At 40.2% G+C, this 23,705-nt stretch overlaps 3 protein-coding genes across 4 annotated transcripts; 1 reads left to right on the top strand and 2 right to left on the bottom strand.

Annotated features, from left to right (window-relative positions):
- Positions 1-735: 735 nt before the first annotated feature.
- rgs7bpa (regulator of G protein signaling 7 binding protein a) lies at positions 736-7,946 on the bottom strand. The gene is made up of 6 exons (XM_004547190.3): positions 7,032-7,946; positions 5,928-6,094; positions 3,028-3,158; positions 2,643-2,787; positions 1,921-1,991; positions 736-1,776 (listed from the first exon to the last, which is right to left on the bottom strand). The coding sequence occupies exons 1-6, from the start codon at positions 7,179-7,181 to the stop codon at positions 1,685-1,687; spliced, it is 756 nt and encodes a 251-aa protein (XP_004547247.3). The 5' UTR covers positions 7,182-7,946; the 3' UTR covers positions 736-1,684.
- Positions 7,947-10,474: 2,528 nt separating this feature from the next.
- Positions 10,475-17,044, bottom strand: rnf180a (ring finger protein 180a). Of its 2 annotated transcripts, none has more exons than XM_004547194.4 (4): positions 16,172-17,044; positions 12,353-12,590; positions 11,326-11,451; positions 10,475-10,935 (listed from the first exon to the last, which is right to left on the bottom strand). In XM_004547194.4, the coding sequence occupies exons 1-4, from the start codon at positions 16,847-16,849 to the stop codon at positions 10,730-10,732; spliced, it is 1,248 nt and encodes a 415-aa protein (XP_004547251.1). In that variant the 5' UTR covers positions 16,850-17,044; the 3' UTR covers positions 10,475-10,729. The 2 variants fall into 2 exon arrangements, with proteins under 2 accessions (XP_004547251.1, XP_004547250.1); XM_004547193.4 differs by having other exon boundaries at positions 15,893-17,043.
- Positions 17,045-19,908: 2,864 nt separating this feature from the next.
- On the top strand, positions 19,909-22,218 carry htr1aa (5-hydroxytryptamine (serotonin) receptor 1A a). The gene has a single exon (XM_004547192.4). The coding sequence runs from the start codon at positions 20,229-20,231 to the stop codon at positions 21,510-21,512; it is 1,284 nt and encodes a 427-aa protein (XP_004547249.1). The 5' UTR covers positions 19,909-20,228; the 3' UTR covers positions 21,513-22,218.
- Positions 22,219-23,705: the final 1,487 nt, after the last annotated feature.

Genomic DNA, 23,705 nt, shown 5'->3' with positions numbered 1-23,705 from the left:
AATCTGTTTTTCAGGCTCGAGAAAGTGTAGGGCTTCTCACAAAAGATGTCTTGTGCTTACTAAACCCGACAAAGCTCATCCTGCGAAGCAAACCCCTGCTGACAGTCTATTCCTGCCTCTGGCTTGCAGCCCTCGCACAGTGTGAATGCACGTCTGCATGTGTGTCTGAACCTGTCCGTGAATAGCTGTGAAGACACCAACTACTTAATGTTTTATCATCAATTCAAGAAATACTTATGGTCAGCAGAATGATTTTCTAGGTTTGAGATGTTGATCACAAAGACTGATAGTTGGGGGAAAGGTGTTAAAAGTGCATCTGAGCTGCCATTCTTGAAGGGATAATGCATACAAATTGATGGTTTTTGGGTGAGATGTGGTAAAAAAAAAAATTCCTATCTATCTATCTATCTATCTATCTATCTATCTATCTATCTATCTATCTATCTATCTATCTATCTATCTATCTATCTATCTATCTATCTATCTATCTATCTATCTATGAAAGAAGGACAGAGAGAAAAAAAAGCACAAATAATGGCATACATGTTTGTTCTTTGAATGCAAACCACCTAATTTGCATTTAACACAGTCAATTTATCTAATTAATTCAGTGTAATTTTACTGTTTGAGCTTTACCAGAACGTGCTAGACAAGTTTGTCTCTGTTGATTGTTTGTCTCCACCCGGTGGACATTTCAGTTCATGCAAGACAATGACAAACACTGGTGGATGAGTTTCAATAACAAAAGTTTTATTAACAATGTAAAATGACCTATATCAGCTTTGACTACTGTCATAAACAGCTTGCCATAAACAGTGATCACTATATTTAATAAGCTGCGCTCTGTCTGCTTGACTGCCCAAGAGAGAGAGATGCTCTCTGCTTATACCAACAGCTTCTTTACTAACCACCTGCAACCTTGAAAATAATTCAGAGAGCATTGCGTAAAGAGTATGTGTATATACAAGTCTAATGTCTCGATTTATAGATAGATATTGTGTGCAAAGAAGTTTTCTTTTGACTATTGTATCTTCTATTCCATTTTGAAGCTGGAAAGTTTAAGTTGGGTACAGGTTCTTGTTTTATGGAAGACTAAATTAAGTACATTGAGAAGAAAAACAGCAAGGAACAGAAAACGGAGACTGTAATACACAAACGTATTCTTCACAAACCTGTCATTTCAGCTTAGACAAACGACAGTAAAACTTTGTCATTGCAAGAGCCGTCCTCAGATGTGTGAATGGCATCTGTTCATAAGTTATCACATTATTTCTGACAAAATGGACATTTAGATTCCCTTTTTTTTTTAAAAATAAAAACATAAATCCACATCATTCACTCAGGCTTGTGGAAGTAACAGAACATTGATATTATCATTTCAGACAAACTCTCATTCCCTTTTACATCAGACAAGCAGATATCGCACTTCGTTTACCAAAAAAGGGGAAAATCTGTTGCAAAATATCTTAAAATATATGTTCATGACTTTTGTTTTCATTACACTGCAGTTACAATTCTTCTTCGTATTACAAAATAAAATTATAAAATGGGCAGCCGTTAAAAAAAAGAGAAAGAGACAATTTATTTGAAAATGGCAGTAATAGATTGGTGGGAGACACAAGTGGTGAAGGACAGTGGGTAATGGTGTCTTTGTTGCCGCCTCCTACCCACAAAGGCGGGGCCCTTAGCTGGTTACCAGGCAACAGAGCCCAAAGAACCGCCTCTTCCTCTGTCGGACTAGTGGGTAGGGAGTCAGGTTCAGCAAACTGCTGTCATCTGGGCGAAAGAACACACAGACACCACAGCCAAGTCATGCATTTTTCCTCATTTGAGCTACGATGCAGTCCACTTAAACCAGTACCTCTGCTTCACAATGAATAATTCTGAAAGTGTTACTGCTTTTTGCATTTTCTTTCTCACCTTGGTTCTTCAGTGGTAAAGGCATTGTCTCCCTGAGTTTACTGAGAAGGTTCTTCATCTCCCTCATATCCCTGCAGTAAGGCAAATGGCTTTTTATGTTGTGTACATAAAGTATCCATAATATATGCAGTACATACTCGCATTCAGAAAAGCACAAAATCAGGTTTCCATTATTGGATTTTCTGGAGACTTTCCTCCCTAACTCGAACTCTTAACTTAATGTTAACCTAGGGACTGTATTTCAATTTATTTCATAATGTATTTCATAGCAGGAGTCGTAAACACACACGGTGTCTAGAAAAATAAGTAGTAGTAGTAAAATAAGTGTGTATACTTTTTGTTTTGAAATGTTGAAGCTTTGACACAAATATCTGATTATTTTTGGTATACTTCTATTGTTTTGTAAACTCAAATCTTAAATCCAACTGTGAGGTAAAACTATAGACCCACACAAACTACATAAATGTAATTTCAAGAAAGCCTTAGCTGATAAAAAAATATAAACATCCCAATGAATCTTATAATACAACATGTATTCCCAGTGTATTAAAATGCAATTTAATGTGATACGATACTTTGCATTATGTTCTTATAGGAAATGTAACAGATTACCCACCAAAATATATGTGAAATATTTGTTAAATCATAATAAAAACGCAAGTGCAGACACAGCACCTACGTACATCCCGAAGGACACAACAGAACACACTTTGTTTACCTACTTTTCTATGTTTTCTATGTCAGTGGCCACCAGCCAGCAGAGCTGAGGACAGTCAGTGGGGGAGGAAGAGGTGTCCTCCAGAATGGGGATGTCTGAGCTTTCCTCCGTTTTACCATCTAAGCCGGGAGGGCCACACGAGTCGTTACCTAAAGCACACAGAGAAATGCCTTAATCGTGTTTCCTCACTAGATACTGACCTAAATTATTTATGTCATTTGTACACAGTTATTTGAGTTTACTGATCGGTTTAGTGATGGCATTACTGGAATGACGGTGACGTTAGAGATACAAAATCCCATTTGTCCACATGTTTCTTTAAAAAAAATTAAAAACAAAACAAAGCATACTATCTATAAACTATCCATGAGGCTTGTCTGTGTATTAACCTTTCCTGTGGAGCTGCAGCGATCCCAGCAAGCACACAGATTTGAGCATCTCTGTGATGTACATCTCCAGACAGCACTGCAGCTGGATGAAGAGCCTACAGATCTCAGGGTGGATTTCCCCATCCTCTGGCCTGAAATGGCACATGAAGAGAACAAAGCTTACCAGCCAGGTGGAACTTGGTAGACAAAATAGTCTCTGCAAGTCTCTATGAGCATTACAGTAGTTGTTAATTCATCCGTGTATGTGCTAATCTTGAGTCTGAAACCAGCAGCAGCTTAAATAAATATTAGTACTAAACCAAAAAGTTAAAACGAAGAAAAATATATTCCACTCTAAGGATGTGTTACTGACATGTCTAATTTGTTTGACTCATTTAAACTGTAAATGCAATATCTGTTGAAGAAATATGATCACCTACATTGGTAACTTATGCACTGCCTGTTCTTGTAATTTGAGGGTGCACATCTGTGTCACATCTGTGACAAATGCGAGTCACATGCTTTTACTTGGAAATATCTTTACTTAAGTGAATAAATGAGGGCTGGACCTGGTGATACTCGTGGTATTTTCTGTGCGTGATTACAGAAAATCTGTAACCTGAAGAATAACAGCAAATTCTTAATACCAGGTTTTAAGGCCAGAGAGGTTTATGAACTCAAATATGCATTAAAATGTTTGAGCAGAGTGTTTCCTAATCAAAGCTTAAAGTAAGCCTATAGAGTCTGCAATGATAATAAACATACTGTGCTTCTTATCCATGTTTTTTACAGCAAAGTTCAAATTGCTGCTGTCTCTGTGATTGTGCAAGCGTCTATATGTAGTGCTTACTTAACTCCCTGAGAATATATAAATAAAATGCACTGAAGAGATTCAAGCAACACAAAAGCCCGTCACAATATTTTTCATTCAACCGGAGCTGATCATTAGCTTTTATGAGACATCGCAGTAGCTTCACAACTATATTAATCGGGTTTTCAAAGGGAAACAGCAGGTGATATCCAGTGGGTGTAATATCACATGGGAAAGTGACAGCGATAAAAGGCGTGAAACTTGGTACAAATCTTTCTCACACAAATCATGCTCTAGAATTCACCTCTTCCAACAGCAAGCTTCTCCTTGCCATCACCGTTTTGTCACAGTGCCGCTTTACTGTTGCTCAAGCACAGCTGTCACCAGTGCTATCCCTCTAATCAGCTTTCCCCCTGCACATCGGAGGGACCTCGCATCATTCAAACCATTCTGACACACTGGGTTTATTTTATTAAAGGGGAATGAACTGGTTTAATTCAAGCTCTGTCTCTAGTAGCGGAGACAGACACTTAGATGGCCGAGAGAGCTTTTAGGGAAGGAGTTTTTAGAATATGTGCTGGTGATAATAATGGCAATGATGCAGATGCTGTTATCAGTGAGAATTTAAGAGTTCTCTCTAAAGCTACTGCACCATCTCCATTTAGCAGCAGAAGCTGGAACATTTAAGAGCACAGTTTCAATGGCTAATAGTCTTTTTTCTGCAGATACAGGTATAACTGTATTTAGGTGTATAATTATGAGCCATGCAGTTGAAAAACAACAGTGAAATGGTTCATTTTCCACCACTGCCCTGCTGCATTAAGGTATATTATTATTTAAAGCAACTAAATGCTCCAATTCAAATAAAGTTACATTCATGATTCATGCATGTGCACGATGGGAGATGTGCACTGAACATATTCAGTGTCACGCATCAAACATGTAGTTTTAAAACCCCACTAGAGTGAATTAAAATAGAAAAGAATTCAGCTTAACACTTTTTAAAACTGGACCTTGTAAATAATATGGTGACAAATAATTTCTAATAGAAAAGGATCTCTCGTGGTTTAAATATACAGTATGTCCAGTGGTAGGAATATGCCCCTTCTGCAAGATAAATCATGATGCTGTTATTGTTCCAGCAGCACCCAGGCTTTGGCAAGCAGCTGGCACTGCAGACGTCCTCCAAATCTCTCTCACCACTGGCTTCAGTCTGTCCGATTGTTATTTAAGTAAGTTTGAGTGTGCCAAGTTGGCTGGCATCTTAGCCTCACTGAGGATGTTAAAATCCCAAGCCTCCCTTTGCCCTTCTTCTACTGGCGTTATTGTAGAGGAGATATTGTGGGCCAAAACAGCAGTCCTTTCAGGCTCCTAAAACAGCTGTTTTCCTGTATCTTGAATCAAAGCTTTCATCACAAACAAACCACTTGAAATCTAATTTAACATGAAAATCTACTCAGAATCACTAAACAGTGAACAAACTTTGGATCCAACCACTTTAATTTACTGTTTCATTGTGATATCATTTGTTTTTGATGAGCAAAAGAAAAAAAACTCCCAAGGATTCCGATTCTTAAAAAAAATCTGTACTGAAGAAGCCACTCTCTCAATAAATTACAAGAAAAAGAAGAAAAAAAAACGTCATTGGCTCCACATTATTGATACTATTATCTCAGATATTAGTCCCGGGAAGCATTCCACTTTCCCTCCACTTTGTGCATTAACGTTTTAGGTCAGCTAATGGGAAGTGATCAGTTACAGTATGTTGTTGTGATTGCTTCCTGGTAAAGCTCTCCTTCTAACAAATTAGAAATGTCATGATTTTTAAAAGCTGATCTCATGTTCTGTTTTCCCACATACTTTGCCCACCACGAAAAAAAAAAAATCAGTCCTTTAATGGGACAAGCATTAGATGGCCTATCGAAAGAACATTCTTATAAAAACACACACAAAAAAAATATTCAGCAGCTCAAATGTTGATACTTGTGCAGGTTTACTTTGGTAAAATTAGCTACTTTTTTTTAACTTCCGGCGCTGCAGTGTTGCAGAGCGTTCAGCCACTGATGGCTCTTCATTTTCAGGACCACGGACAGCGTCTGTGCCAACTCACCCCGATATCAAGGAGAGACTATGGTGTGCCGCTCGCGCCATTTCGCAGCCTTTGGTTCGGGTCCTCAGCATTTCGGCCCGTAACGAAGGACAGTCGACAGTGATCTCGCCAATTGAGATGACCAGCTCACGGTACAGAGCCACAAGTGTATTGAATTCTTGGACGATCTGCATTACAGTGAGATAATAAGTCACACAGACACAAAAAGTTATTACCTAACGAACCAGACAAGTAAGCATCACACAAATAAATTGCAGGATAGTCTTTATCCTCAGTCCGACCTGTCAACATGAAAACGCGTCAGCCAAGAAGGAAATGCTGAGCAGCATTTTACAGCCCCCCCCCCCCCCCCCCCCCCCCAAAAAAAGACTAATGGGGACAAATAATGCTCCATGTGCAGTTAGACTGTCATGTGCTTCATTTCGAAAATTGCAGCCTTGCACATGTGCAGTCACCGATCCTTGCGAAAAACGCGGAAAGTGAAGCACAGCCCGCAAAGTAAGACTGCACGATAAACCAGCTGATTGTTGAATTGGTTGGTTTTCCATCATGCTAAATTTGGTTGTCTGCACAACCACGAAATTTGAGCTTGGGGCACAAGTATTCTGCTCTTTTTGTGCACCTCCTGCATAGCATCCTGCTGTAGTCCTGTAAACGAACAGCGAGGCTCCATGACGATCACTGATGTATGAAAGGGTGAAGTAGGCTTTATCATTCCTGTCAGCTTCTGTCAAAGCACATATGTGCCAAGATCATGCACTCCACCATGGGTAATCTTGTCATTCGGGCAATGCTGAAATCATTCCAAATCACCAGCAGCTTTCCACACTTTAAATGCAAATCACACAGTCAATCTGCACGCCGAGGTGTTCTGTTTGGCTTCACTGCCGACAAAGCAATGCAAATGCATAAAGCTATTTTTAGGCTGCTAGACCGGGTTAGAATCTTTTTTTTTTCTTTTTTTTTGCAGCTATTAAGAGCTGTCGCCTGTGCGGCGTGCATGCACGGGGTATTGGAACATCCTTAAACAAAGAAAGGTTGCGATAATAGCACAGCACTCCTTATCAGAGGCACCATGCAGGCACTAACGTGCCGCAAACCTACCATTCTGCAGTCGGCCACGGCGCGCTGGGCTTTGCGGGTACTTTCGGTGCTCTCCCTCCTTTGTGAGTCTCGATAAGGAGGCTTGCCGATCTGGAAGATGTTCCCGGCGGATCTGGGGCGATTTTTGCGCCCATTCGATGCAGAACTCATGCATACACATCCACTATTAAAACAGCCCTAAGATAGAACGATTTGGTCTTATCCCCCCAAACTCCACCACTTTCTCTCTTCCTGCCTTACCACCCTGCACCTTACTGTTCACCTTATTCTCTCCTCGATTTACGCTCAGCTCACCTTCGCCAGCTATTGGCTGTGTTGAAACTCGAACGCTATTATTGCTCTATGTCTTACGTTCTTTCCCCCTAATGTGGGAAAGGTAGCAATTTTTTCCCAAGAAGAGCCCTAGAGCGCAGGTAAAGTACCGGATGAGAGCCCGTGACTCCTCTCCGCATTGCCTTGACTGCGACGGGGCGCAAGTCACCTTCACTCCAGCAGCACACGGTGCACAGTGAAGACTTCACACCCAACCCGGACTCCAGCTAGCTGAGGTGTCTTTTCTGACGCACCGATGTCAAGAGGGAACGATCGCATTCACGGATATTCTCCAAATGCAACCATTTTTTATGATTGCGCGTTTCCATTAAGCACCAATAAGACGGACGGTAACAGTCTTTTCTTAGCTATACAACCTCCTATTAAGACGAAATAACACGGCCAGTGTCCACGGCGACAATTTCACAGCGTACAACTGTGCCGGAAAACGTCGAAAAACTTAATTCCTGCTCTCGCGGTCTCAAGTCGGCTCCCAGTCTGTTTCCTTGAGTGTTTCCAGCTATTAGGAAGGGCCTATATCTAACCTTGGAGAGGCAGTAGAAGAACAGTTGCTACAGGCCTGACGTGGCTGGCAACACTGCGCACCCAAAGGACGCGAATACTAATAGGGCCCATCAACTCAACCCCCCTCCTCCCCCATGCTGACATATCAACTCCTGTACGTATGAAATTGAGGTCACTGGCCACTTTACCTCCACCACAAGTACCGAGTGGAGACAAAAAAGAATGACTTGAACACTTCCGTTAAAAATGAGCCTAAAGTGATTCTCTTTAGTTTTTAATATCACAAATTATTACTGCGTTTATACTCACATGCAGGTTAACTTAACAAGTGCTTAAGTTTCTGTTGTTACATGTGTGTCCGTCTACCTTTACAAGAATATAATTAACATAAAGAATGAAAAGGGTGGGCTATAGCTATATTACCGTTACTTAACTGGAAAAAAGTGCACGTTCAGCTTGTAGATAGTGTATCGTTTATTTTACATTTTGGATAGTTCAAGATTTAGCTTCGTTTCGACTAATAAAAATGCAGTTTTACCATCAGACCCTAAAACACAGTTGGGGTTGAGATATACATTAAAGTTAAAAATGCACAAAGACAAACTATTTTTTACTATATATATTATGAGTATATAGATGTGTAACTGATCAATAAACGTTTTGTGTGTGTGTGTGTCTGATTACACCACAAAAGATCATCCAGGAAATACGTTATTTCAGCATGGGCACCGCTTTACTATAAGAGTGCCAGAATCAATTACTGGCTGTTGATGAGTGCTTTTCTCTCCTTGCTTTTCACAACCACAAATAGAAAAGTTTGCAGCAGATATTGTGAATAAATCAGTGAATGTGTATGGAGTGCTCTTCCTGACATGCATTACCATGAACACAAAGGAAGACTTGCGTGTGGAGTTGAAGACGCAATCACATATATTAGTGGCACAAAAAAGGCAAGGCAGAGAATTAGTTTGTGATATTTACTGTATAGTGACAATTAGTTTAAAGTAAGTTTTTGTGATCAATGTTTTCGGACAAACAAAAACCCATAAACATATCAGTAGTATGAACAACTACAGTAAAAGTTCAGCAAAAAACAAACAACCAAAGAGAACCATAACAGCCACACACAAAAAATGTAAAAAAAAAAAAAAAAAAAAAAAAAAAAAAAACTTGTCCAAAAGGAGGCAAGACAAAAAATGGGAGATGAACGGCTAGAGAGCAGAGACCAATGAAGCAATCAGTTCAGTAAAGATTTAAGATTCTCCACAGCTTGGGCCCAAAGTTTAACTACACCTTCTTTAGCTCCACAGATTTAGGCTATGGAGAGTTTAAGATAAGCACATCCATGAAAGTGAGCAGCCATTGCTGCCAAATGAGCATTTGAAGTTTCCATCTTGTGGCAATCAACTTCTTAGCAGCTCTGAAACCAGCTAAAAACACTTGTCTCTGAGCCTTATGCAATGTAAGTTGATCTAAATAATTTAAAATTGAAATGTATGGGGAAAGTGGACCAGAAGTATGTAATAAACACAGATTTTCTTAAACCATCATTTACAGCAAGCTAAGCGGCACTGACTAATGTCTAGTTTTAGAGCTGTGAGCAATGCATCCACACTGAGATTAAAAGCCTGGTGCATACTTTATATGAAGCTGCTATAGAAATAATGGAAACTTGTAGAAAAAGTTCAAATAAAGGAGTTTTTTATATCCCAAACTAAAAGTTTGAAATGTGTAAGATGTGTGAGATGTGTGAATTCTTTGGCAAAAAATAGAAATGACCTAAAATGTCTTAAATAAAAATTTGTTGCATCTACAAACCTGTATGAAGTTTAAATGTTATTTCATATAAATTGTAATAAGTTAAACTAAACATGCATGTAGCCAATATAGACTCACCAGTAACCTAACATCCAAATCTGTGGAAGGAAAACCAGAGAGAAGGGAGGGAGCATGAAGGGAAACAGGAAGAACATGCAAACTAAACAGAAAGTCCTCACCTGACCAGACCATTTAAAACCAGAACCAGCAGTACTGAGCACTGCACCACCATCATGGTGCCCCCATCAGGTATAAGCATTATTAGCATTAGTAATATGTTGGGGAAAGCATTCATGAAACCACAAATGAATGTTCCCATACCTTAAAGCACATTTTTTTGTGTGTTTTTCTAACGTTTCGTTTCGTTTTTCTTATTGCGATATCCAACCTCTACAGTCTTATTAGACCCTCATCAGTCTGTTTTCTTTTAACTAAGATCTGCTCATTATTTTGGTTAATTCCACTTACAGGAATACAACAAGGATGCAATTTAAACTTATTTTGCATTGAGTGTTTGCTGCATTACAATATGTTTAATCAACAGTAACACATCTTAAAAATGAAGTGTCTGCAGTGGATGGAAGTTGGTAATTAAAAATTTCACATTGAAATTAATATGTCCTTGGACATTAGAAAAGTAATCACACTGGGAACAGTTCAAGTGGCTGTGCTGTTAAACAAAAGTTTAGGCATTGAAAAGTGTAATGGGATCATGTTGAAACACTGCAGCCTAACATGTTATATTAACATGCTGTTCGTGTTGTTGAGACACAAAACTGAGAACACTGGATTTTCCTTATTTCAGTGATTTATTAGAGATGTGAAGCTAGCACACTGATGGTTTTCCTCTACTACACCTCCTCACCTGCTTGAAATTCACTCACTGCGTTTTCATTAAACCTTACAGCTTAAGTTGACCCCCCTTTGCATGCTCGCTGCATCATGTTTATGTTATGTCCTCACTCCCCTTTACCCCCACCCACCCCAAATTTATCTTCAGCCTTACCTTATTTCTATGTTACCCCAAAATTGCTGCCAGGGCATCAAAAAGAGGGGAAGAAGAAATAGCAAAGAAAGCAGAATATGAAGAACCCAATAACCCAGTTCACTGAGTAGATGTAGATGATGACCATGTCCATGTCAAATCGCCAGCCACGAGTGTCATCCTCGAAATCCATGGTGTCCAGAGGGTAGCCTTCTCCGTGGGGGAACTGGCGTCTAGCAATAGGACTCGACTGCCTCTGGAAGCCTGGTTTAAATGAGAAATAAGTCATTTTGTGTAGTTAAAAAAGCAACAATTTCCTCTGGGGTAATTAACACACATAACCTCAGTGTTTTGATAAATGTTAGACGACAGATTTTGATACAACTAGAGCTGCTATTGAAGACATTTACAAATTCATACAAATGAAAAGTGCACAGGATTATTTTTAGTCTTCTGTGAGGCCTTGAGGTACAATTACGATAAATAGGTAGCACAGCATACACGTGTCATATTGTCAAAAGTCACAAAACAACAGCGCTCTTTAAGTGCAGCTTCATAAAATACTAGCTATGCTTTATCTTTATATAGTTTTGCTGTTGTTGCAGATGACGTTGCTTAAATATGACCCCACTTTAGAGGGAATTAAAAACTTGCCTCCAAAGATGCGGAAGAGTTTTCTGCAGCTCGGGAGAGGCCACTTTGCACAGCTTGCTTTCTGAAAGTTCTGTTTCCGGGAAAGGTATTCCTTTGGAAAGAATGTTCTTGCTGTTTGGTTTAGCTCTATATAAATACATATTTTAAAAAAGACACAAAGTTAATGCAATAAAAAAACCCCGACCATTTTAATCACTTCTTCATAGCTTGGCTAGATATGTTTGATTTACTCAACACATTCACTAACAGCACATATAGCGTCACTTGCTTCTCTGATTATCTCCTTGTTCTGTGACCTTGGCTCTGGTAATCAACACGACAGTCTAATCTTGTCATCTAATCATTAACAAGAGCCCTCAGTGTTTCTACAGTCCTCCTCACCATCTAATCCATGCTACTATAGACATCTAGAAATAGGCTGGGATGAATAATAAAAGTTTTTCAGTGATTCATAAATTTGACCAAAATCAAACCAAAATTGTATCTAATAAATTATCCCAAGGTGACAAAATACATTTGTTAGCACACACCACAGAAATATACACAATACATATATTATTACAGTAATAACTACTATTATACTGCTTAACATTGTGGTGAAAAGGTTTCCCTACAGCTTTAGGGTTCCACTTTTTACTGGTTTAAAGAAACCCTAAAACATCTGCTCCTATTATTACAGTTCATTTCCACCCACGGGGAATACTACTTCTTATTTCCATTAGAAAGCACGGAATCAAAGTGCTCAGACTGTGTTTGATTTTGTCTTCTCAGTCTAAGTGACTCATCTGGTCAAAGCTGAACTTAGGTCTACTCTGCTCCCTGTGGGACATCTGCAGCTGGGCCCTCTGAACAATCTGCAGCTTAGATGTTGTGTAGCAGCCAACACAGGAATAAAAATATAGCTGAAATCGTTTGTCCTTAATGTCAGATTTTTACATGAAGTTGTTTTTTGCTTTATTCAGTCTTTAGTGCTGAGGAAGTTTGATTAAGTGATTATACAGTAAGTGGTCCTTGCTCATCATCTCACCTTTTTGGAAGAAAACATGTGTGATGATTGTTCTGCACAGGGGGCAGGGGGTATTAGTGGGGCTGTTCTTAGCCAGCGTCCTAAGACAGGGCTCACAGAAGATGTGATTGCACGGGTGGCACATGTAAGGACTGAAGTACACATCCAAGCAGACAGCGCAGATGTAGCCCTCTCTGTCCCCGGTAGTCAGGGCCTCATCGTCCTCACTGCTGCTGCTGGATGGGTTTCCTGTTGAACTCTGGGAAAAAACAGAAGTAGAAAAGAACATTTTAATTGTTAAAAATATCTTTTCTTGTGTGACCACAAACCTGCTTATGTTTGCATGTGTGCATATTTAAAGCTCCAATATTAGAATGATAAAACCCATTTTTGCACAGTTTTGGCTATATGGACTAACCTCTGAGACAGTTATATTAGTATCTTGCCTAGGATTGGATAACAGCAATAAGAGAGAGCAATCCAGAGATTTGACCCTTCACGTATGAGATGTTAAGTATAAATTATCACTACAAGATGCTACCAGTTAGCATTAAATATAAGTGAAAATGTCCTCTTTCACAGTTCTCTTCTATTTGAATTTCTTTTCTCTTTTGATGAATGTAACCCTCTTTGACACCCATCCAAACAGCATAATAATATGTGTGAGGACATGAGGGTGTCAGGTGTGAGTTCAGTCAAGTGAAATGTCTGCCTACCTACATTTTCACACATCTTACTGTAAAGCATAAACATTGTTTGTTAGAGAGAGCATTCTGACCCATCATAGGCATTAGTTCAAACTCCTATTACTTCATGGAAAACCAATAGAGGTGCATCTTAGGATGTGTCACTTTATATCTGTTGCAGTTTGTCAGTTAAGCCCTACTATGAGCCCTCTTAACCTCTATTGGATAAAAACAGAAGGTGGGTTTTGGATCTGGTTAGTATTCTCTTTCATCATGCAGAGCATCTGCTACACTCTTTCCTTACTTCCTCTTTTCTCCTCAACAGTTAATTTATCCTCATCACTCACTTTTTATGGTTCCAAATTCCAGCTATAACTCCATGATGTAACAAAAGCTCTTTTTTTAAAATAGTAGCTAGGGCTTTCCAAGTCACCCACCGCCTCCTCAAACACGTGTTGTGTTGGCAGACCCCTGAGAATTGAAGCTTCACTGTTTAAAAAGAATCCTGGGGGTGTTTCCAAAGTAATTACTATTTTCTCACCCTGGGGGAGCTCCAGGGACTTCCCAGTCACATCAGCCCATCCTCCCAAGGTGTGTCATTAAAGAGAGGAGAGAACACAGAGCACAGGGTGTCTAAGTAAGCATAGATGCTGAGGCTCTCCTGGCAACATGTATGGTGACATGCCAGTTTTGTCTAGGTTACAATCATATACTGGTATATAAATGAATAAGAGTGTGCTCTATGACATACAGAACCAAAGTTTAGACTAAAAAAAACTGCTAATTTATAGATAAACCTATAACTGAGTGAAGCTCTATTTGATAGCGCTGCTGCACCACAAACAATTTGCATTTCCTTCACAAAATGTGTTTCTGCAGAACAGCAGCTAAAACCACATTTTAGCTTTTTTCCAGCAGCTGGAAACAAGCCAACACTAAACGTCTCTGCATTACTCAGGATGAAATCACATCCTGTGGTTTGTTTTTATACAACAGCATCTCCTCTAGCTTTGTCCTACGACACTTTTCTCACAAACAAATTCAAACAAGCCAGCACAAACCAAGAAGGCAGCCACATGAATGCAGTAAGTTAAGACAGTTTAAAAAGGGGATTAAAAAAATGTAAAACATTCTGTATTGTACAAAATATTGATAAAACTTATTGTGAAAATCCAAAATCTAAACCAGGGTATTTGACCAGTGTGCCCAATAGCAGCGTGTGTTCTAGGTTTTTATATTCTCCCAATCGAGAATAAGTGCAAAATTTCTGAAATTCAATTTTCACAGAGCTGATAAATGGAAATAAAGATTCAACATGATAAATGAGCAAGAAATGGGTACTGGGTAACAAAAGTAATTGTTTAAAAACATATTGAATATATGTTGGGTTTTCAATGTCTTTATCAGTCTAAGGAAAAAATGCCTTTTTCCTGAAAGTTAGCTGAGAACATCAATATATAAGGGTGTGCTAGGTGTGGAGCAGGAGCAAGGTGATGATTGGCTTAGCTTAGGATAAATGGAAGCAGAAGGAAGAAGCTAGCTGGCTTCATCCAGTGTACACCAAAATGCACCCGCCTTCAAACCTATTTCAAAATCCGTTATTTTTTTTTATTATTAGGACATAATAAAAAAAAAAGAAGAAATCATTTGGTTTTTGCTAGAGTCTATCAGCTTCAGATGAACGACAACACATTATATGCTACAGTATCATTATCTATTTATCAAGCCTATACAGCAATGGAGACACAGCGTATGAAAAACCAAGCATACCCTATCATTCAGTAGTTTGCAGAACTATTATTAGGGGCAGTAAGTTTAAATAATGGCTTTCTGTATGATTTTATCAGTCTCTCAGATCATTGTGGGGGAAATCTGAGCCATTCTTTTTTACAGCGTTGCTACAGTTCACTCAGATTTGCAGGCATTTGTTCATGCACAGGTCCCACGACAGCATTTTATTTGGGAGTAGGTCTGGACTTTCTTCCTTTCTTTTTCAGCCATGCTAGCAGATTTGCTGGTGTGCTAAGGTCCTGTTGCATGACCCAGTTTATTTACACACCAAGTCCAATGAATAACAGATAGGAATATCTTAACTAAAAACAGCACAGTCTGTAGGAGGACAAAGGATTAGGAAATCGATCATACGAAAGTGTCGAAGAAACTAATTTGACTTTTGGTAACAGAGCAGTCAGAGTAATTTCAGTCTGCCAACGTGACTGCAGCTCTGCAGCAGCCAATCAAAATGGAATCTGCTCTTTTGTCTGGTCGGTTTTGAAGGGCTCTCTGCCCAAGCCTCATCATGCAACTAATTCAGATGTAACCCCACTTTAAACCACGCACACAATGGCTATTGAAATGAGCTGGTTGCTGATATAGCTTTCGAGAGCCAGAGTCTAGATGAAACAAACAGACACACACACGTGTATGCTGTAATATAAAGTACCATGAGTAAAAACAGTGAAAAATAGATGCAGTGCAAAAAAAACAAACAAACAAAGCCCCAACAACAACAAAACAGAAACAGGCCTAATGTTTGTACCTGTTGTTTTGTACCACGTGATTATGTGCATGCAGCCTCTGTTTCTTTCTTTCTTTACTACATATACCTGCCATGTTGTGCTATAAATACTTCTTTAGTAAGAGTAAGTCCTGAGTATAAATCTCAGGACTTACTCAGTTAAAAACATTTGTTATTTGGTGTGTCTTTAATCCTTAAAGTCCATAAAGACTACATATTAAAAAAAATAAATTATCCTGGGTATTAATTACTGGATCTAGTAATTACTAAATCATTTAGTGATCTAATAACTGCCTCTGTGACTCATCTCGTGGTGATACTTAAACCTCTGTGATGTCAGTGTGCAGTGCCAGTCACCTGTCTGCTCTCTTGCTGTTGATTTTGTCTCCATTTCTCCCTTCTTCGCTGTCTCCTCCTCAGACTTTTAATCCTGTTCCTCTCCCTTTTACTCATCCTCCTCTCACAAGGAACACAAGGTTGTGCCACTGCTGAGGTCACGCTTTGACTCATCACCCTTACCACCCCGCTGCCTCCTTCATCACCATCCTCCACGTTCTCTTCATCACCCTCATCCTCTCCCTCCCCTCTTAGCTCATAGAAGGTCAAAGATCGCCCAGGTGCTGACCCTGGTCTCACCTCCACCCAGAATGGATCTGGCTCCCTGAATGAACTTAGTGAGTAGAGGTGCAAGTCTCCTGCTGCTGGTCTGGATAAAGGTCTCTGAGGTGACCGGGGTATGGACCTGGTATGAGCAGCAGGCCGACGGGACAGTGCGTTTGAACTGGAAGTGAAGGTCCAGTTGCAGCCAGTGCTCTGGAGTCGAGAGCAGGTGTGTCCTCTCTGCAAGTTGCTCGATCCTTCTCCAAGTTCCAAAATGTTGTTTAACTGATGATCAGAATTATTACTTGACAAACTTCCAATGCTTTCTCTTCTCTGTCTATACTGTGCTTCATCTCCATGTGTTTCATCTCTTTCCGCCATTCTTCTTTCCATACTTTTCCCTCTTTCTCTGCCTTCCAAATCTCCAGCAGTTATTGTCTCCTCGCCCCTGTCTTGGTTTTGCTCTCTCCAGCTTCCTTTGTTGTCCTCACTGCAGGTCTTTTTGCGTGCTTTTCCACCTGACAGCGCAGGTCTCACCAGCACATTGCTTGACCTTCCCTCGCCTGCTGGATTTACACTCCTTTGCCTAGATCTCTCCACTTTTGGTGTGTGAGTCTCATTAGTACTGGTTTCCTCACCAGCATCCTCAGCTTCGCTACATCCAACTCTGTTCGAGACATTTACACTAGAAGCTCCCACATGGGAGCTCATCATGGCTCATTCGAAGCACCTCGCCCACCAGTGGAAGACATCTGAAGCAACTTCACCCAGTTAGCCTGGTTTTTCCCCTGTCATCCTTTTCCTGCTCTTCTTTCCCACTTCTTCTGGATGTATAGATTGAAGCTCTTTTTAAGAGCTACAGGGACTGTTCGAGTGCAGAGGCGGTGAGCAGTGGTGCTCTCTATCCTGCCCCTGTTAGCCCACTGGGGCATTCCACTCTGTTAACAAAGACAAAGTCCCCATAGTGTGCCCCACTGCAATAGGTGCACTGTTAACAGCCTTGCTATTGTCCTTCATGACCTATAGAAAGCACACCACTATGGAACCAGCAGACTCACAAAAACCAAGTGAAATAGCCAGAGCCACCTTTTTTCCCCTCATGCCCACAACCGTGGTGTCAGCTTTTTTCACTTACTGGTTGATAAGCACAGCACAGTGTGTGTGTGTGTGTGTGTGTGTGTGTGTGTGTGTGTGTGTGTGTGTGTGTGTGTGTGTGTGTGTGTGTGTGTGTTGCTGCTGCTGCTTCCTTGTTAAAGCATTTCAGTGGTCTAGCATAGCAGAATTTATTTTTCCTGAATTCAAAAAAGATCTGCATGAAAAACATTCAATTAAATGCATTTTTATTTATATAGGCAAAAATCACAACAACAGTTGCCTGAAGGTGCTTTATACTGTAGGGTAAAGATGTGACAATAACACAGAGGAAAATCCAACAATCAGACAAAATCCCAACAATTTATCAGTTCTTGATTACTGGAATTTAAAGAGCCTGCTTTATAACTGAGGTTCTATTAAAAAGGTTATTACATGAAGTTTTATATTAGTATTTATCAAAATAATCATCCTTTCCACCCTTTCCCATTGTGAAGGTGGCTCTTCACACCTCCCTCACCTGTTTTCTATTCCTTCATTCTCATTGTATTCTTGACATTTCCTCTCATCTTTTGCCAAGTTGTTTTGTCAGTTTGTTGCGTCAGTCTAGTGTCTTGTCTCTTTAATGTATTTATCATTTCCTGGCAATCTGATCTTTTATCCATCACTTATAGAGCAGTTAAATGAAAGCACTAAATTTATCCTCGTTTTTTTTCAGCACTTAGCTTTTATTACATGCTTTTATCATTTTTGCAGTGACTGTCATGTCTAATTGTTTCAAAGACAAATGACAAGAAAGGGTGATTTGTATCCCTTTAAAGGTGTCTGTCTGTGATAAAATTGTCATTTTAATAAGTACTTCTGTTACTTAGATTTTGGTTTCGCTGACATTCTGAGAAAATTGAGTGGCTCCCTCAATGCCAAGCAGTCAATCTGGAATTACATCAAGAGACAAATAAAAGTCAGATGTTATACAAAAGAACAGCGGCAAGCACTCAAAGATGCTTTGTACAACCTACCTGCCAAGTACCTTGAAAAAGGAAGAGAACAAGTGCCATTTATGGCACAGTGACAACCCCAAATTTTAGTTTGATTTACTTTTTTGTTCTTTCTGATTCACCACTCTTTGGTTGAAAGTGGTAATATGTTTTAAAACATCCTTGCATACCCTCCCCCTTCAAATTTAACACAAGGCTATATTTACCTGTGTCGTGTCAGCTGATTTCCACACACACTGGAAGTACTATACAGAAAGAGCATGAGACTTTCTAATCTAATCATTGTACTGGTATTTCAGAAGCTTCAGAGGGATGGGAAAACAATACATCCATTTTGATTTTAAACTCCAGTATAACCAACACAGCAGATTCTCGCAGTTAAAGTCAAAGTTAAGTGTCTAAAAACTGAAACCATCCAACAAAAAGAATGCAGAACAAGGTTTTTTTTAAAACAGAACTTTGGAGTTTTTTCAAACATGTTGAGTATTATCTTTGGTGGGGAGGAGGGGGGCACCTGGAGGCACAGGCTGGGATGTTGGATGAGTCTTATCCCAAATTAGGATTGTAATTGTAATTTGTAGGAAAAAACGTATTTCAACAAATAGAGAAAATATAAATTGCCCACTATGTGCTCTGTTTGTACACATTTTGTTGTCCATTTAAGCTTTTGTCATTTCTAGCTTTTGCAATTTTCACTTCATGGCCCTTTTCCTAAATTGACATTTTGCATCTAAATATCTTTTCTTTTTCAATTTTTAATTATCACCTGGCCTTAGGGCCTCTGTGTGGAATTCCAATGAGAACTTTTAAGATTTTTTTAAATATGTTTTTTAGACTCACTCATCTTTCATACAATCACCTCATAACAGACACTCACCCACAGCCTCCATCCCTCCCCTTTGAGAAGTTCCTCACTAACTGCGTTTATTCAGACTCCACTCTGACTCATAGCTGACATTATTTGTTGGCTCGAATACACTTGAACACAAGGCAACGGCTACAGCTGTTTTCAAGGGAACCCCCTCCTTCCTGTAATGTACTCACACAACCTACCCTGAACTCATATGCGCTGATGGAGCAACGTCCACCATTTGGTGCAATATCATTCGCGTACAGCAGAGGGCAGCAGCATTCCTTTCAGGACTGCAGAGGAGCTGTTCCTGGTCCTCAAACTATTTTCTCTCAGCGCTCTGGACATTTGAACTTTTCTCCCTTTCACATCAAAATTGCAAAGCTCCACTCGTAAACACGCTGTACGAATTACTCGGTTCTAGTTCAAACTGTTTTAAAATATTTTTTAAAGATCCGTTTCAAACGAAGTTGCTTTACACAAAAACTTCATGGGAACCGACGATAGATACTCTTTTTTTAAAATGTATCCGTCTTAGGTAGCCCAACGACAAATTTGCTTCATTTGATAGTTAATTTTCTGATATCTCGTTATATTAAAAAAAGAAAGGAAAAATTCCTGGTTACTGGTTCTGGCTGATACCAACCCTTTCCGATGAAGGCTAAAACTAAACTTTAAAAAAATGAATAAATAAACAAAATACTTTTTTCAGTGAGTCCAAAGAGTAAAATAAAGGAGATACAAAAAGGACAGTAGCTCTCTGCACCCTCGGCGGCGGTCTGTGATGAAAAACTGAGCAACAGGGAGAGTAAAGGCACAAACCTCCAGGACGACCTCCTCCCGGTCTGACGTACCAAAAGCTGTTGGTATAAATGAATTCACGGCGTCACCAAGCTCAGATGATTCGCAGTACCAGTGTGCGCACCCGGCTGTCAACACTCATGGGCTACAACATACACAGCCCCCTCACACGCACTCACAAGCACGTCTGCGTCATGCGTCCTGAGAGCGACAGCACGAGCCCTGTAACTCCGATGGACCCGGTAAAACGCACAGCGGCAGCAGCAGTCTGAGGGGGCTGACTGACTCCTGCTTATTCTTCCACTACTCCCCACTACTTTGGGAAAAGTTTCGCTCTGAGTGTGGTTGCATTATGGATTTTATAACCACAAGCAACAACGACAGCAACGCGACCAGTGTTTACCCCGGTGGGGGGGACGTGGTTGCCGACTGGAACGGGGGTGAGAATGGCACGGGGTCCGGGTCTCTTCCAGATCTGGTGCTAAGTTACCAGATTATTACCTCAATGCTCCTGGGGGCCCTCATCCTCTGCTCCATATTTGGCAATGCGTGCGTCGTGGCAGCCATCGCCCTGGAGAGATCTCTCCAGAATGTGGCCAACTATCTGATCGGATCCCTGGCCGTGACAGACCTCATGGTATCTGTGCTGGTCCTGCCAATGGCGGCCCTGTATCAGGTTTTAAACAAGTGGACTCTGGGGCAGGAGATCTGTGATTTATTCATCTCTCTGGATGTACTGTGTTGTACATCATCCATCCTGCATCTGTGCGCAATTGCTTTGGACAGGTACTGGGCCATAACGGACCCTATTGACTATGTAAATAAACGGACACCAAGGAGAGCTGCGTTCTTGATTAGCGTCACTTGGCTAATTGGTTTCTCCATTTCTATTCCGCCTATGTTAGGCTGGAGAAGCGCCGAAGACAGGGCAAACCCCGACGCCTGCATGATCAGCCAGGACCCGGGCTACACCATCTATTCTACGTTTGGAGCTTTTTACATCCCTCTTATCCTCATGTTAGTTCTATACGGACGAATATTCAGAGCTGCTCGGTTTCGGATTCGAAAGACAGTGAAGAAAGCAGAGAAAGCAAAAGTGTCAGAAAAGTGCTTGAGTGTGTCTCCGGCCATCTTTCACAAGAAAACCAACGGAGAAACCGGCGGCAAAGGCTGGAAGCGCGGGGATGAGTCTAAATCCAGCTCTCCGTGCGTAAATGGCGCGGTGAAGCATGGAGACGAGGGCGAATCATTGGAGATCATAGAAGTTATCAGCAACTCAAAGACGCACTTGCCTCTGCCCAACACTCCTCAGTCCTCCTCGCACGGCTATGAAAACATGAATGAAAAGAACTCGGGGGCGAAGAGAAAGATCGCGCTGGCCAGGGAACGTAAAACGGTGAAAACACTCGGCATCATTATGGGAACTTTCATCTTCTGCTGGCTGCCCTTTTTCATCGTTGCACTGGTACTACCTTTCTGTGCAGAGAGCTGCTACATGCCCGAGTGGCTGGGCGCAGTCATAAACTGGCTGGGCTATTCAAACTCTCTCCTCAACCCCATCATATATGCCTACTTCAACAAAGACTTCCAAAACGCTTTCAAGAAGATTATAAAATGCAAATTCCACAGACCATGACCAGAGTAAAAAAAAAAGAAAAAAGAAAAACGTTTACGTTTATTTAAATGCGGATACGTTAATCAGAGAGCGGGGATGTTCAGTGACTGTATAGAAACAGCAAAAAGACAAAAACAACAACAACAATACACAGACTTTCATTCAGGGACAGTCCCTTTTAGTCGTGTCTTAAGGATGGTGTAAAAATAATCCACCGGTGAAACAAATCAATATAGAAACTTTCGCTGTTAATGTACAAGCTCATGTTTATTCAGTGTTGTAGCTACAGTATATAGCTTATATGCGACGGCAGCCATCGTTGTATTGCCATGCAAGACGTGTCCTGTGCTGTTTCCATGCATTTTATCATGAGGCACGCGGGGTTTCCGTCCCATGTCATGAGCTGTGTAGCACTGAAACAATAAAAGCAATCAAAGTTTGTCACGAAGAAATATGAGTGAATGTTTGTTTAGAAGCAAAAACGAGAAAAGAAGAGAGCAGAGGCCCATTATGAAAAATCACACTTTCATTTATAGGACATGGCTCGTCATATATCTTCATATAGATAATAAGGAATGAGTGATTTTCCTATGTTCTTGAGCACTCGAAGCAGTGGGCAACTTATCAGTTTGCTTTGACAGGCCAACACACTGATGATGATGAGTGATGCTCAGGTTATCAGTGCATGGTGTATTTAAGGTCTTAAAACAAATGGGTATCAAATGAAGCCCAGTGTCTAGCCATCAAATCCACCTCAGAGTTGAAAGCAAAAGAAGATGGGCATTCTTCTTCTAAAATGGGAACTGGTATTGCATTTATGATACGATGCATTCTCAATCTCCCTGTGGCTCTTCTCATTTTGGCCTCCTCTCTTCTCTATTTCTGTCCCTTGAGTGTTAGAGAAAGACAGGAAAAACAACAGACTGACAGTGAAAGTAAAATTACTCAGAGAAAAACCAAGAGAGGGAGTCTAACTCGTTTCTCTTGTATAGGATTGTTGTGCAGTTCTCCATCGAGGCTTATTGAGAACTACATAGACAGCTTGTTACATCATCAACCTCAAGAAAATCTGTGCTAAATTTAGTCCACACACACGCACACACGTACACACACACACATACACATGTGTGCACACTCATAATAGCACATAGTTTAGAGGGTTACTCAGAAAAATAGGCCACATAATAAAAAGGGTTGCAGGAAACCTCCTCACTGTATAACTGCTATCATCTATCAAGCAAATCTCAGACACAAATCCACTTACAGTTGATAGAGAGATAAATGCTGTCAGGCATTAAAAGAGGAAGGAGGAAAACAACTTTCAGGAAGAAGCCCCAATCAGGCCCGCTTCCTTCACAAGATGGGTGGCTATCTGAAGCATTGCCATGGCAACACATCAAGCCCAAGGCATCAAGGTTGGTCAGATATGAAGGCAGGCTGGCTAGGGACAGACAGGAATGTGAGACATACAGTAGCATGACAGTTTACAGGTGACACCTGTGGCATGACAAGTTAGCTCATACTCTGCTGGGTGATCGTATGTGAGATAAAATTACAGTGTATCTAATTTTTATCACTGCAAGGAGCCTTTTCACCAAGGATTGCTTTTTAAGTTGGGATTTTCACTTTAAAATATCTTGAATAATTCCAGTGAAAATTAGAACTTTCTTTCCTCTACCTTCTCTTACATTCTTCTCACAAACTTGCCTCTCTTTGAGACTATGTTAGTGATTCAAAAAAGTTTTATTAATGTTTTAATACCAATGCAAAGAATGCTGGTGTATCAACAGCTAATGAATGAAATATAATCCATTAAAACAGCTGCAGTCCCACTTGAGGATATTTGATCACATGCATGGAAAGAAGCAGCACATTGTTTTGTAAACCCCCATTTTTACACACGTAAAAGTAATAAAGGTCTAACGTATGGGCCAATTGTTGAATTTAATTTAAGGCTTGCAATTACATCTCACGACCTTCATTAATTAATGTACATTGCAGTGGTAGTACTATGGTACTAGTACAAGAAAGCAGTAGTCAAATAAATGAAGACTCTATCAAATAATAATGATTATAAGCAATTAATAAATATATTTTCTAGATATAATAAATATCTTGCAAAGAATTAATAAAAACAAAACAAAAATGCACTTTATTTTTCATTTTATTTGAGGAATGTTTTATATGAGGAAGCGCATATCAATACCGCACACC

This window comes from Maylandia zebra, linkage group LG12 (assembly GCF_041146795.1).
Source record: "Maylandia zebra isolate NMK-2024a linkage group LG12, Mzebra_GT3a, whole genome shotgun sequence".
NCBI classification, from domain to species: domain Eukaryota; kingdom Metazoa; phylum Chordata; class Actinopteri; order Cichliformes; family Cichlidae; genus Maylandia; species Maylandia zebra.
This window is presented reverse-complemented; position numbering and strand designations above follow the sequence as displayed.

Coding starts and splice junctions, on each gene's coding strand:
- rgs7bpa (XM_004547190.3), bottom strand. CDS start 7,181: ATGAGTTCTGCATCGAATGGGCGCAAAAATCGCCCCAGATCCGCCGGG. Junction 2,788..3,027: donor GCTGCAGCTCCACAGGAAAG/GTTAATACACAG, acceptor TGTGTGCTTTAG/GTAACGACTCGTGTGGCCCT. Junction 1,992..2,642: donor GACATAGAAAACATAGAAAA/GTAGGTAAACAA, acceptor GCCTTACTGCAG/GGATATGAGGGAGATGAAGA.
- rnf180a (XM_004547193.4), bottom strand. CDS start 16,849: ATGATGAGCTCCCATGTGGGAGCTTCTAGTGTAAATGTCTCGAACAGA. Junction 12,591..15,892: donor AACAGCAAGAGAGCAGACAG/GTGACTGGCACT, acceptor GTTTTTTCCCAG/AGTTCAACAGGAAACCCATC. Junction 10,936..11,325: donor ACTCTTCCGCATCTTTGGAG/GCAAGTTTTTAA, acceptor CATTTAAACCAG/GCTTCCAGAGGCAGTCGAGT.
- htr1aa (XM_004547192.4), top strand. CDS start 20,229: ATGGATTTTATAACCACAAGCAACAACGACAGCAACGCGACCAGTGTT.